The sequence below is a fragment of the Camellia sinensis genome, chromosome 8, assembly GCF_055761805.1.
Source record: "Camellia sinensis isolate YWXY chromosome 8, ASM5576180v1, whole genome shotgun sequence".
NCBI lineage: Eukaryota > Viridiplantae > Streptophyta > Magnoliopsida > Ericales > Theaceae > Camellia > Camellia sinensis.
In genome coordinates, this window is record NC_138968.1 from 144,817,850 (window position 1) to 144,833,689 (window position 15,840).

Here is a 15,840-nt window from a genome sequence, read left to right on the forward strand (position 1 = left end):
CAAACAAAATTAAATATGAGAAAAAACCCAATCCAGTATTTTTCTTTTTTCTTTTTTTCTTTTGGGCAACCAAAGAGGACACATGAATTGTTATATATCATTATTCAATTTGAATTAGACTAAACCCGTATTTGGTAAGTTAATATTTTAGTCAAAAAATTAAAAAGTTATTAAAAAAGTCAATAAATCTATAATCTATATCAAAACGTTAAAGATTCTATTTTTTCTCTATTTTTTGCACATCTTTTCGTAAAAAGTCACTTCAAATATACTAAATTTTTTTTCATATTTTAGTCAAAAAGCTAAAAAGTTATTAAAATAGTATGTTCTCAAATGAGGCCTAAGTCTTTGTTTGGAAAAATTAAAATAGTCCGATTTTTTTGCATTTTAGTTATTTTAGCCTGATTTTTTTACTCTCATTTAGTTTTATTTTTAACTTTTTTTACTTTTATAAAAGAAAAAATATAATGATTATAATTTTGATGTGATATTTTATTTTATTAACTTAAGTAACCAATTTTATCTTTTATACTTTCTTAACTAAAAAGCCAAAGGGTAATGATAGAGACCACTAAAAGTGGTACTCTAAAGTAACCACTAATAATATGACATCCATTTTTTAAAAAAACACAGACACAACAACATTGTGGCAGTGGGTGGAACCAATTCTAATTCATAAGAGCATCTTTAACGGTGAACCAAATTTTTTACTAAATTTGAGTAAAAAAAGTCAATTTTCTTAATCTGATATGGCTTGCTCCAACCGTGCATCAAAAGGGAAGGGTCGACCTGTAAGGATAATTTTTTTTTTTAACTGTTTGAACCTACCTATTTGAAAGAGAACCGGTCGACCGGTTGGCTCACCCCAACGGTAACGCACAGTGAAATAGTGAAATCTGAAGCATGTTTTTATTTTGATGAATTTTTTATTTCATCCTCATTTTAATATTAATTTAGTGAAATCATTAGAGTTTTAAAAAATAATTTTTTTATCAAATTTTAAATCTGACACAAAATTTAAAAGCCGTTGGAGATGGCGTAAGATAGACATAGGATTGTATCAATCTAATCCAATTCCAACCCTACTGACACCAATTTGGACCATCTCTATTAGTCTCTCTCTCCTCACTGGAAAACTCGTAGCGTGCAATTAAAACAGCTCACGAGCACGCTTTGATATATAGATGTTTTTGAAACTTCAAAAAAAGGCCATCCACAAACCGGAAATATTATAAACACACTGCAAGCCAAAACAATAACATAAATACAAATCTGAGAGACCTTGTGGTGGAGATCCAACATCTCCACACTCCACTGACACTGCTAAAATACAACAACAATTCAAAACCAACCCATTATTACCACTGCTTCTTCTTCTTCTTCTTCTTCTTCTTCTGCTGCTGCTTCTTCCTCCTCCTTCTTTCGAACGCTGTCCGATTCACCGGAAAAGAAGCTATCAGTACAAGTTTTGTTGTACTTGTGTAATTGCATGCAATATACCACGTAGTTGCACCATATAGTGCGTCTATATATAGTGGCTAGGTTTGATTTATTAGTGAAGTTTTAGAACTTTTTGGAATGCTTGCTGTGTCAGCTTTGAGGAGCACTAACGATGAAAGGGAGGGACAAATGGAGGGCTTCTCGATCGGAGGCAACGATGACTTCCCTGAATTCTCCGGTGGGAATTTGCTCGACAGTATTGATTTCGATGACCTTTTCGTGGGCTTTAGCGATGGTGATGTGTTGCCTGATTTGGAGATGGACCCGGAAATCCTTGCCGAGTTTTCAGCTAGTGGCGGTGAGGAATCAGAGATGAACACATCATCTGCTGAAAAAGCAGATGATAATTCAAGAAAAGAGGAGGAAGATAAGGTCTCAGGTTCAGGTTCAGGTTCGGGTTCGGGTTCGGGTTCGGGGTCAAGTTTGAATCAAGGAGAGGAAATTGTGAGCAAGACAGGAGAATCTGTCGGTGTAAATCCATCGAAAAAGGAATCAGATAAAGGAAGAAAATCATCCGCACAATCCAAGAATCCTCAAGGGAAAAGGAAAGTGAAGGTAATTAAAATAAATATTGAATTCAACCTAACATAAACTCTATGATATTTAGATTTCATAACACAGTCTCTCTCTCATGTTTATTAGTTTCACATGACTGCAAAGAGTTCACGAGAATTTTGTCTTTTTATTTTTATTTTTATATTTATATCTAAAACATGAGACAAAATTATCTTTAGAAATTGGATTAGATTTGATTTTTGCGAGTGAATAATAGTTGGGTGTTCATTGAACTGTGTGAAGGTGGATTGGACGCCAGAGCTGCACAGGAGATTTGTTCAAGCAGTGGAGCAGCTTGGTGTGGATAAGGCAGTACCTTCACGGATTCTAGAGCTTATGGGAATTGATTGTCTCACTCGCCATAACATCGCTAGTCATCTTCAAGTACATCCATCTATCTATCCACTAGCTCCTTAATTTTCTCTCAATTTTCTTGCTCATATTTTGGTCCATTTTCTTTCTAGTAACAAAAATTAGTTATGCCCGTAGTACATTATATAGACAGACACATAGACTACTTAAAATGGAAAAAGATTTCAAAAGCATTTTGAGAGAGCTTGTTTGTTACTAATTCTGACGGTTAACTATTTTTAGGGTTACGATTTGTTTACTTTCCAATCATGAGAATGGATTTTGTCAATCACTAACTTGAGGCTGTGAACTCCAAGGGGTTGGGGCTGGTTGTCAAAGTCTGAGGTATGAGGGCGTACTTCCTCCATAGTCTCAAATTCAAAAAAATTTGGCCGCAAATAATTTCTTGGGGGGTAAGTTCATATGGGTTTTCTTCTCGACTTTAATTGGACATAGCTAATGAACCGTGAGATTGATTCTTGAATTAGTCGGTTTTATACGCATATAGCATTGTTATTTCATAGTGTCAATATTTTTGTTGCTTTATACTGTGTTTGGTTGGAGAGTTTGAGAAGAGATTTGAAAAGAGAAAGGAAAAACGCGTGTGAAATTATATGAAATATAAGCAAGATTTATTCACATTTCACCTACCTTTTTTATTTTTCTTTCCAAATCCCTCTCCAAATCTCTCAACCAAACACACCATTAAGGTATTTCTAAATTAAGCTTCCAAAGTGTGAATTTAAAACCTAGTGAAAGCAATGCACACTATACTTAAAAACACTTCTCTGTAGTGTTTTCTTCAATTTACAAATTAATCTGAAAGATTATAAATTTCATTGAATAAGAGAGGGGAAGTGAGTTATAATATTGAAGAAGAATTGTTGGGGACTGTGCAGAAGTATCGATCTCATCGGAAACATTTGCTAGCACGAGAAGCTGAGGCTGCAAGCTGGAGCCAGAGACGGCATATGTACAGTGGAGGTGGAAGCAAGACTATGGGGGCTTGGGTTGCACCAACACCTACAATGGGTTTCCCTCCTCCTCCCATGACACCCTTGCAACATTTTAGACCTCTACATGTTTGGGGTCATCCTCCTCCTCCTTCCTCAGTCAATCAATCGTTAATGCACACATGGCCTAAACACCCACCACTGCTGCCACCACCGCCACCAGTATGGGCACCAACACCAACTCCACATCCTCCTTCGGCGAGGCCACCACCAGACACTTCTTCATTTTGGCACTCTCGTCATCAAAGGGTATCAATCTTCCCTCCTTTTCTCTCCTTTCTCTCGCTCTTTCTAAAATGACATTTGGATATTCTATTGGTACAGGGTCTGAATTCTCTTACACCAGGAACGCCTTACTTTCCACCACCACTAGCAACTACGGTAACTAACAATGTGCTCACTTAAAAATAAGAGTATATAATTTCTCATGTTAGGCATTATATTCTCAGACTAAATTTCAACGTATTTCTCTTTGGTGGCACGATATTCGATAATTATAGTACACAATTCGTTTTCAAATTAATTTTTAATGTACTTTCTTTGCTTTTTTTTTTTTTTTTTGAAGTGTGTGGTGATGATGAAATATGCCTATGATAGTTTTCGAATTAATTTTCAATGTACTTTCTTATTTTTTTCTTTTTTTTCTTTTTTAAAGTGCGTTGTAATGGTGAAATATGCATGAGATGTTTTTGGCTCCATCTAACACAAAGACTTGAAAGTCGAATCACATAATTAGAGCATGTCTTTTTGTGGAAAGACTTTGCCTTTACTTGGTTTTGTTTGATCAAATAATGCAGAGATTTTCGGCCCCAGTGGTCCCCGGCATTCCTCCGCCACCACAACCACCACCCCATGTCATGTACAGAATAGAACCCCCCGGCATTGGTGTCCCGACCAGACAAACAGGTCCCCATCCTCCATCGGATTTTCATCCGGTGAGGCTCCCTCAAAATCTCTACCATTTTCATTTGCACTTTTATTTTCTTAGACATTTTCAGGACTTCTTTTTTTGAACAACAACCAATAATTGATTTATTATCTTACTATTTTTATTTCATTTTATTTTATTTTTTAATTTGTGTGTGTTTGTTGAACAGTCAAAGGAGAGTATTGATGCAGCTATTGGAGATGTTTTAGGGAAGCCATGGTTGCCACTTCCCCTTGGACTAAAACCTCCATCTATTGACAGTGTGTTGGGGGAACTCCAACGTCAAGGAATTCCCAAAATACCCCCTACGTGTGCTTAAATTTTCCGATTTTTATATATATATAACACAACAATTGAGCTGCAACTGCTTCTGGGTGTTTTCAAGCCACCACAGGCCTAAATTCGACGACATTTCTTGAATTTAGAAATTAGATTCCTCTCATTTTTGATCTTTGTTCTTCGCCTTTCTTGTCAAATTCGAGTACATCTCCTTCCTTATTTGAGAGTGATCACGTTTAGGTATTATCTAAAACTCGTTTCATTGACTCCACTTCTTATCTTTTATTTCACTATATCGTATACTACCTAAATATTATCACCTAAATATTGCTCTTATTTTATTTTCCTCTATGAAGAGATTGATGTACAAGCCAATAAGTTTTGAAATAGTAATTGTTATCAATAAAATTGTAATAATTATGAGGACTTCTATATATCATTTCTAATTTATCTTTTCCTTTAAATTTTTTTTTTTTTTTTTTGGGTTCCTTTCTATCTTCTCTTCGAGGTCCTTGTGAGACCTAACAGCTGCTCTTGATAGCATGAATATAAATTATTACTATTATTTATAGTAAAAATATTTTTAACAATCTTTGAAAATTAACTAAATAAATTTCCTGATGGAAGAAATATAAGAACCTACTTAAAAAATCAAAAACTGTTTAATTTGTCAAAGATTTCTTCCCATTTAATTTAGGAGTAATTTCACATCAGTGGATCGATGTTTAAAAAAATATTTTCAAATTAATGATATACTTCATAAATATTAAAAAATAAAATTATAAATTTTTTCATGAATTTATAATTAATTTTTGAATATAAATTCTCCTTTAATTTACTTTTATATATTTTTTTCATAAAAGTTACAGAATCTTTTCCAACCATATTGATAATTTTCAACTTACATTTTACTATAAAAAAAAAAATTAAAAATCATTTGAAAAGTCAATCCCAAACCAACAAAAATGTCTAAAATTTGAGTGGCTCAAACGTAGCCCTTCAAATACATAGTGGGCCCAAAATCTGTCACTAAAAAGACACAATTGAGAGGCAAACCAAACAAAACAAAACAAAATTCAAAATACAACGGTGGTTGAAGCAAACCATACAAATTTGAATGGTTGAAGCTAACCATATAAATTTGAAAATTGTTTCGGTATGGAATACACATTGTGTATAATTTTATATTAAAATTATATAATTTTTTATGAATTTACATGAATAATTTTACAACAATATGTAAATTAAACACAAATTTACATAAACTCATGAAAATTTAAGAATTTTGTGAATTTATATTTAATTTATATATTTTTGTAAGATCACTTATGTAAATTCGTAAAAATTTACATAATTTTATAATAAAATTACATACGATATGTATTATACACTAGAAATTTTTGATATATCTTGAAGTGAAGCATCAACAGATGCTAGGTATACTTCATTAACAAGTATAAATACACTAATTTTTCTTTTAACACTTGGACTCCCACCAATGTCACTCAATTCCAAAACAAGGAAACTGCGATTTAAAAAATAATAATAACAAAATAGTCTAAAGATTATATAAATCAGCATCTTATTTTAGGATAAACTATCAATAAATTTTAGCAATTAGATTTAATTTTTATCAAATCTTATTAAAAATAAGTTTCAATAAAATCGTCACTAAAAATAATTTTTTGTGACAATTTTTTACATGCGTCACTAAATGACTTTTTTTTTGTTATGGATTTTATAAATTGTAACTAAAACTTACAATTAATGACATTTTTCTTTAACGAATTTTTCAAATCATGGCTGAAAGTTAAAAATTAGTAACATTTTTTTATGATGATTTTTAAACTGTCGCTATAACTTATAATTAGTGACATTTTTTGTGATAATTTTCAAACTGTCGCTGAAAATTAACAATTAGTAACTTTTTTAATAGTATTTGATGAAAAACGACATTAATTATAATAAGAACTATTGAATAATAAGTCCACCTACTAATTAGTATCTTATATCCAAACGTCACCTAATCTCATAACTAAATTTAACGCACTTTGATTTAGAGGTTTTTTGAGAAATTGGTTAAAAGTTAATTTTTTTGGCTATTTTAATTTATTTTGTCTTTTTATAAGTAAGTTATGTGATAAGTGATATGACCTAAAATGAGTTAAAAATTAAATATCGACTTTTAACCAGTTTTCCAAAAGAGCACTTAATCGTAGGCTGACCTCACCTTGGTTTGATTACTACTTTAAATTATAATCAATACTCCTTTAATTCATAAATAAAATCACTTTAATCCATAATAAAAGCATACAATAGAATATCAAATAGGAAAATGCGTGAGAGCTCGAATGCGTAGAGCTCGAATGGTCTGAATGGTACAAAAATATTATTTTACCGGTAAGAAAATAAAAAAAAATCTTAAAACGACGTCGTTTTGGAATTTCAAGCCATTCAAATTGTTGATATTTCGAGCTATGTAGCGGAGTTATATCAAATAATTGGCCTAACCATGTACATGAATATTGTTATACGTACTAATTGGTATATTAATTAGTGCATTTAAGTCTCATTTAGAGACTAATATTTTAGTTAAAAAGTCAAAAAATTATTATAATTTGTCACATTACTCTCTCTATTTTTTCGCGTATTTTTTGTAAAAAATCAAAAAATTACTAAAATAGAATGTTCTCAAACAAGACCTTAAATGCGACTTAATTTTAAAAATTTTGAACTTTTGTAATAAATAAAATCATAATTTTAAAATAATAATATCATATTTATATTAATATGTTAATTATTATATAAATTGATACATATAAAATCACTGCGCATTCATATGCTAAATATGAGATCACGATGACTTATCACTCCCATCAGTCATAAGTGGAGATGTGGAGGCTGTGTGGAGGTACAATCGTAACAGTTGATTTGACATTGATAATTATTTTATCAAATTATATTTGTATTTTAAAAATAAATAATAAATGTAATTTAAAATATATAATTAAATATAAATACAATTTAATAAAATAATTACTGATATTTATTTATTTTATTTATTATAAATGTATTCTATTTAATATGTCTTAAAAAATAAATAATTCACATCATCCAAATACGTTTTATTAGTCGCACGCATCTCTATCTTGAATTAGCCAAGCCAATCACTTTAACATCTGTCCTGAGCCTTCGTTTGAGATGTGAATTGATTTTTAATTTTTTTGATTATTTTAGCATAGAGCTAAAAAGTTTCGTTTTGGTTGAATTTTTTAATTTTTTTGACTTTTATAGAAAAAAAATAAAATAATTATGATTTAGATGTGATATTTTGTTTTAATTTTTGAAAAATCATCCGTAGCTCGAATATATCGGGCTCAAATGGCTCGAAAGTGAAAGTTTTTCTCTCCTCTCGATCTCTTCCCTCTCCAAACAAAATTAGCACTCTCACCTCTCTCTTACTCTCACCTCGTCCCTCTCATCTCTCTCGTCTCATCCCTCTCATTCACTCTCGCCTCTCTCTCCTCTCTATCTCTTCACTCTCACCTCTCTCACCTGTATCTCCGACGCCACACCGGAGCCGCTATCACCGACGAGTACAGATCTGCGTTGATGATGATGATGTGTTGATTTTGATTTTTTATTTTTGGGTTTGAATCTCTCTGATTTTTTAATTTAATTTTTGAATTTTTTAGTTGATTTTTTATCTTCAAAAAAATAGAGGATTGTTGATTTTTGATCTATGATGTGTTGATTTTTGGATTTTTGGATTGTTGATGATGATATGTTGTTGATGCGTCTTGGATTGTTGATGATGATATGTTGTTGATGCCTCTCACACAGAAATGATGATACGTTGATGATGATACGTCGTTTTTGGATTTTTGGTTGATCTCTCTCTCTCTGCTCCCCTCTTCTCTTTCTTCTTCTGTGAGTTACTACGAAGCAAAGAGAAAAAAAGAAGAAAAAAAAAAAACTAAAACGACGTCGTTTTAGAATTTCGGGTCATTCAAGCATTCAGAAATTGGAGCTATAAAACGGAATTGTTAATTTTTTAGCCTATTTTACTTTTGTAGGACTATTTTAACTGAAAAATTCATGGCAAACCTTGAATTAGCCAAACCAATCACTCCAACATGTGTAGTACTCCATCTCCATGATTGTTCAATCATGGAAAAAGTGGCTTTTTGGCTTTTAACCAAGTTTTTGACTTTTTTAGACAAATGATTTGAGAAGTTGGTAAAAAATGACTTTTGACTTTTTTGATTAATGTTTGTTTATGATGTCAAATCATAATAAAATGACCAAACTATCCCCATTTATTTAAAATATTTACGACTTCACCTATGTAACACATTTTGACCCATGAGGGTAAAATTGTAATTTCACAATTGGCTAAAAACCAACTTCCCAAATGAAAAAAAAAAGAGAAAAAAAGCCAACTTTTAGCTTTTGCTACAAACCAAAAAAAGTGACTTTTAGCCAACTTCCCAAAATAGCCCAAAACATCGTCATCCATCATTTATTGAAGCACTAGCAATTGGACTTGTTAGCCAAAGTAATTCATCCCTTTTTTTATTATTAATTTTATTAAACAAAAAATTTTAATAGAAAGATATTTGTAATTTCCAAAATGACAGAAACAATACGTTCGAAAAATGTATTTGTATTTTACTTTATTTTCTAGTTTGGCTTATTTTCATTTTAATGAATTTTTTTTAAATTTTAAAATTTTTAAGTTTTTTTTTTTAATTTATAAAAATTGAATTATTTTAACCTATGTAGTAATTTCTTTTTTTTTAAATTATCTAACTCAGACATTAGAAAGCAAAAAAAATTTGACTCCAAATTTAAATAATAATAAAAGAGGTTCCGAAGAACCAAAAATAGGTCAAAAAATGAAGTGACTTGCAGCAACTAAAATTTAGCAAACTCTTTCCAAAATTATCTAATGTTCTGGCAAAGGTATTGTCTAATTATAAGAACAAAAATGCTAAAAATTCCAAATATTTTATCAAAATTTTTATCAAAACACTCACATGAATGTAGGTCCCTATGAGTATGAATCCCACGCCCATACAATAAGTGTTGTAATATTAACTGTCAAAACTATAACACTTTCGCATTGTAGCCTATCTAAACTTAGCTTCTACATTGCCAACCACCACCGGAGATGCTTTCTCAAAAGTCTAAAAAGAAACTTGTAAGCTGTGATTGATTCATCAAATTGTGAAGCCAAAAAAACATGAAAGATAAAAATGATAACAGAGCCGTAAGAGTTACTATGACCATCATCATCAAGAAGGTCAAATTTGCAGCCAAGAGACGATTGAATGCTTATATGAACATTGATGTCACCACTCAAAGCAGAGCATTAGACAAGGTTCAATAGAGGAGCAGAGGAGGAAGGGCAGGGACAAAAAGCGAGACGAGGATATACAGATTTTCACAGACACAAGTTTCAACACAGCCATCAAAAAGCTGCTGACCCCCGGTGAACGTCAACAAACTAAAATTTTAACATCAACGACTTCCATTCTCCTTGTAACAAAATTGATGGGGATTGTTAGTACAACCAAAACATTAGACAGTAAAAATAAAAATAAAATAGGCAGGCCATTGATATCAGCTTCAAACTGGTGCACGGCATTTGGAGATCCAAAAAAGCCATCAAATTCCTGCATAACCAGTGCAAATACAAAACTTCTGAACCTAACACAGTTGTGCATTTTTTTCCTATCCCATGTTCATCAGCATAAACTTGGAAGGGAAAAGGAAAGAAAATTAATATTCTTATGGATTTGTAAGCAAAACTGCAACTACGAACTGGAAACATTGAGTAAAGAAACACGACATACTTTTCATCCACCCCGGTAGATTTAGTCTTCCTCGAACCTAATCTTCTTCAAAGCAGGCTGGTTGCTTCCCACCTGCAAGAAAATCAAATTACAAAACAGGAAAAACAAATTCATGATAATCTGGATAAGATCCTTGGATAATCTGGATGCCTTACTGTTTATCACAAACACAATATTTTTAAGGCTTAAATTCAACAGTTACTGACCAAGAAACCCACGGTCGTACATCTATTCAATTCAAAGTCAACCTAGACTCTAGACAATAGTCACTTGTAAATTTTCTTGTAAAAAAATGCTGGCCATGCCTCCAAATTTAAAATTAGCAGAAAAGCATAAATTACATTTAATTTGTGTAGAATGGGAGTCTGACAGCTAGGGTTCATATGACTGAATTTTTTTAAGTAGTTTCCTATATTTTTATAACAATTGCAAGAGCATTGGAGAACAAAAAGATGGCAAGATTTAGATTCTTACAATTTCAGGGCACTCGTAATCAATACCAGCAGTTTCAATCTTCTTTCTCTTCTTTTGGTCACGTTTTAGGATTTCTCCCACCAACTTCTTGAATGTTCTTTCCTAAATAATCATCACAGGTGAATGGTTACTATTTCTTCAAAAATAACCACCGGGAGATCAATACTGAAGGACAGGTTTTCTAGATTTGCCTCATAAATCCAAGAATGATTGCCAGATGTCTGTATCTATATTCACACACCTTGTTCTGTCGCTTCCTTTCAATTTGAACCCAGTCCAATGGCTTGTGCCATCGGCTAGCGCCTTTCCACCTTAAAAACCATCAACAATTCATCGGTGTCACAAAAACTAAATAACTTTATGAAGAACAATTCTATTTGTCCCCTCTATATATTTACTTGATTTGATTCCTTTTTTTTTCCTCTTGAAACACCCAACACAACTTAGAAAATAACATGGTAATATCATATTTTTCCATACAGTAGATGATAAGTTAGAATTCATATAAGGAGGTTTCAAACAATTAAATGATAACAATCAAGAATAGATAATTGCTTACAATTTTGGATGAATACGCTCAGGAGGAATAAGGTGGACTTGCAACATGTGCTCAAACATAAGATAATTGTGCGTACATTCAGATACAATTTTTGCAACCTGCACTAATTAAAACCAACAATAAGACACATTACTAAATAACAAGTATCCACATATGAATTTTTTCTTTGAGGAAAGTACAACCTCAGGAGACTCAAATTCAATGAAGCCAAAGTGCTTCGATTTTCCTGTCTGCAAAACATCAAATCATACAAACAATAAAAAACAGTTAGCAATTAAGGGACTGAAACCAAAAGAGAGATATACCTAACATGAAACACGAGTGTTCTAGTTGCAACAATTTCAACAATAACACCATGAAAAATCAAAAGGAATTAATAATGATAATATTACTTATATTATTATTATAAAAAAGAGCAATCCTTTTTGCAATACATGGGAGACAATTTGTTTTTGTTTTTTTTCCTTTTCATGTAATAACCTCCCTTGTCATTTGGGAGTAATACCAGTAACTTCCGTTCCTTTCAAACAATTTTAAAAACAAGATAACAAATAAATATACATTTTTATGTATACATTAAAATAATGATTTTTGTCTCAATTTCTTACATTGCAAATACATTTATATTATATTGAAATAGTAAGAAAGCATTTTCTACATTGTACAAAAGGCCTTAATATATAACTAGAAAGCTCTATCCATAAACAATATGGGCTTTCTAATTCCTAAAACTAAAAATTCTAAAGGATGAGAGATTAATGGCAATACCATATTGTTTTTATTTTATTATTGAATCCAAGTTATTTTCTTCAAACTGTTAACATGCTTTATTTGTGTCTAAGCCTTAGTTGAACAAAGCGGGAGCAAGAGCGGGAGCGGGGAATCTTAGACATTCCAAGAATCGTTGGTAGGGAGCGTTTGTATATATATTAAATAATATAATATATGAAAATATATTGTGCAATTATATTTTTTGTTTTTTTCTCTAATGATATATGTCATAAATTTTTTAAAAATCATAATGTCTAAAGCATGTATGGTTAAAGAATTAGAAAATAATAGAAGACTTGTGGTGAGTGTATCTGTCCAACACAATAACAAACAAACATTATATTTAGACAATCTTCAAATTTAGCTTTATATCCACAAATGCTTAGTTAAATTTAAATAAAATAATAATAATAATAATAAAAAAAAAAAATTTAACAATAATAATTAGTAGCAATAATAGTATTAAAACCCCAACCTTCTTATTCTTCGCTAGTCTAAGGCCTCGTTTGGAGAGTGGCTATTTTAGTCAAAAAGTCAAAAAGTTACTAAAAGTTGTCACATCACCTCTCTACTTTTCTGCACATCTTTACGTAAAAAGCCAAAAAGTTACTAAAATAGCCTATTTTCAAACGAGGCCTAAGTCTCTTGATGGTGCCAAACTGCTTAAAAAAACCTGCACAAATATGAACAATAAAACATTTTCTGCTTTGCAATTCATACATACATTGGCGCGCGCGCGCACACACACATATACATATATATATATATTTGCATATATTTTTATATATTAAAAAAAATTGCACCTTCTATTTCATGCTCATAAAATCCGTGTGGAATTCGACCAATATAGAGCACTGTAGCTTTATTTTCCAGTGTTTCACTTTTGGGAAGCTTATGGCCAGGACCGCCCTCTAATGGCTGCCAATCACATAAAAATACATAAATCACAACGTAAAAAAATGCATATAATTTTAAGAATTATCAATAAATAATAAAGAATACCAAAAAATCAGCAGATCCATCTTTGACACCTGCAGCAGATTTTTGGGATGAACTTTTTTTTAATTTCTTCATCACCACTTCCTTTGCTTTGGCCCCCATCTCACTAACAACACAAATATAAACAATCAATTTTATTTTCCAAAAAAAAGATTAAATTAAAAGAAAGTAATGCGCAAAAGAAAATAATCAAATTCAGAAAATTAAGCAAAACATGATAAGAATGATGAAACCGAAATGCCCCAATTAGGGTTTTCGACCACCATACTCAAGATTAGTTAAACTTAATCACAATAAACATAAACCAAATCTAACCCAATTTTTTGTGAGGGTTTAATTAGGGTTTTTGCTTCGGCTAAACAGAAGCAAAAAAAAACCTGGTCATGTTGTTTATGGTTTTCTTTTCTTTTCTTTTTTTGATTTTTGTAAAAATGTTGGGGAATTCTAACATACACCCATTTAAAAAGGAGTGTAGCATACCATTTTCTTCTTTAATTATTATGACTAATTTTCTTCTTTAGTTATGACTCATGACTTCTTTAATTATGTCTCAAGTTGTGTTTAGTTAGGATATTTTTTTCATTTTTTAGTTATATCTCAAAAAATGGAAATTATGTCATTTTTCTTAAGGTGCATATGGGTGTGCATCATAGTGTTTCCCAAAACTGTTATTCATAGGGTAAAAAACAGCATAAATAAATTTCTAAAAAAATAATTACTCTATAATTGATCAATAATTTTTTTTTTTTTTTTTTTTTTTTTTTTTAAATTTCACAGATTGCACATCCAGAAGTCATAATAGTCACAAAAAGAGAACAGCGCTATAATCTAAAATGAGTTTAGCGCTGTGTTTAGTTGTGGATTTGGAAAGAGAAAGTAAAAAGGAAAGTGAGATACGAATAAAATAGGCTTACATTTTTCATAGTTTAACACACTTTTTTCCACTCCTTTTCAAATCCTTCCCAAATCACTCAACCAATCCCAGCATAAAGAATCTTAAATTAGCCCATATAATCTAATCAATTGAATCACGTATAATCTAATGAAATGCCAGCCAAACTCCTTTGTACAATGTGAATAATAGTATAATTGTTGGGCTACAATCATAAAATAAAAAATAAAAAAGTCTAGGCATATGTGTTAACCCACTAGACAACACAGACAGATTGAACTGGTAGAGAGCTGGCCAACCTCCCGTTGCCAAACATCAACAACCGCAATGTCGAGGTTCGTTCTCGGCTTCTTTCTCATCTTTCAGACTAACAATCGTTCTGATTTGGTTCGAATACAGTATTGTATTATATCTATATATATATATATATAGAGAGAGAGAGAGAGGGGGGGATAGCAGGGGGTTGGCACCACGAGTGATTGTTGAAAAAGGGAAGGGAGGATGGAAAAAGACTAATTGAAACATACCAAAGCTCAAGAGACGGAGAGAGAGAGAGAGAGAGAGAGAGAGAGAGAGAGAGAGTACCAGCGAGCGGCCGAGAGAGAGCACCAGCGATCGGCGAGAAGGAAAGGAGAAAGGAGAAAGGCGAAAGGCGAAAGGCGGAAGGCGGAAGTGAGATGAGGGAGGCGCTGCGTTGTTTTGCGGGTGAATACCTAATTAAAATTTGGGCTTTGCTTCAGACCCAGATCCAATGACGTGGCGCGCTGTCATTCGTTAAATAGGCCAATTATGAGTCTACACACACAACCCCAGTGGAGGTGTTAAGTATTTTTCTTAAAATTTTGAATTGGTTTTCTCCTTCACCTAAATAGTTAGAAAAAGATAATATTGATTATAAAAATCAATAGGATAAAATATTATTTTTAACTTATAATTATAATACTTTTTTTCTTATAAAAATTCAAAACAAAAATCAAACAAGATTAAAAAAGTCACAATATAAAAAAATTAGTTATATTAGTCAATGCCGAATGACTCCTTATTGGGTGTGGAGGGTGAGTAGTATATGCCTTTTTTTTAAAAAAAAAAAAAATTTACTATGCTTGTTTTTTGTTTTCTAAAAATACTTTTCAGAAAATTTTACTTTATTATTTTTGTTTTTACTGATTTTTTTAATATTTTAAGTAGTTTTTTAATTTTTAGACACACTTAACATAAATATACATAAAAAGTATAATTTTTGTGAAATTTTTTTTTTTAAATTTACTAAATGCCATAAGTACCAAAAAAAAAAAAAAGAATTCAGTATATTTTTCTTATTTTTATGTATTTATTAATTTTTTAAAATATTTTTTTACAATTTTTTTACTTTTTAGATGCATGTGCATTTAAAAAAGTAAAAAAAAAATGCTTAAAATTTTTAAAATATTCACTAAAAATAAAAAATACAAAAACTAAAAAACTCAATTTTTAAAAAATTCAATCCAATAAATTCAAACCAAACACACACATTGTGCTTACATAAGTGAGGAGTTGGGTCGATTTGATTGACAGGTTGACTTTTAAGACTGCCACCCAACTTCCACCCAACCCGTTCCGTCAAACTCCAAATAATGGTTTGGACAGTGTTGACAATTTTAGATAATATTCTATACGATTTT

The 15,840-nt window shown here is 31.2% G+C and overlaps 2 protein-coding genes across 2 annotated transcripts; one reads left to right on the plus strand and one right to left on the minus strand.

Annotated features, from left to right (window-relative positions):
• The first annotated feature begins 1,072 nt into the window (after positions 1 to 1,072).
• On the plus strand, positions 1,073 to 5,060 carry LOC114318649 (transcription activator GLK1). Its single transcript, XM_082883668.1, has 6 exons — positions 1,073 to 2,055; positions 2,299 to 2,439; positions 3,306 to 3,668; positions 3,744 to 3,800; positions 4,217 to 4,354; positions 4,517 to 5,060. The coding sequence occupies exons 1-6, from the start codon at positions 1,579 to 1,581 to the stop codon at positions 4,664 to 4,666; spliced, it is 1,326 nt and encodes a 441-aa protein (XP_082739794.1). The 5' UTR covers positions 1,073 to 1,578; the 3' UTR covers positions 4,667 to 5,060.
• A 4,557-nt stretch (positions 5,061 to 9,617) lies between these two features.
• On the minus strand, positions 9,618 to 14,915 carry LOC114318663 (uncharacterized). The gene is made up of 10 exons (XM_082883667.1): positions 14,479 to 14,915; positions 13,291 to 13,393; positions 13,092 to 13,206; positions 12,925 to 12,961; positions 12,764 to 12,782; positions 11,700 to 11,747; positions 11,518 to 11,615; positions 11,200 to 11,269; positions 10,959 to 11,060; positions 9,618 to 10,556 (listed from the first exon to the last, which is right to left on the minus strand). The coding sequence occupies exons 1-10, from the start codon at positions 14,493 to 14,495 to the stop codon at positions 10,506 to 10,508; spliced, it is 660 nt and encodes a 219-aa protein (XP_082739793.1). The 5' UTR covers positions 14,496 to 14,915; the 3' UTR covers positions 9,618 to 10,505.
• Positions 14,916 to 15,840: the final 925 nt, after the last annotated feature.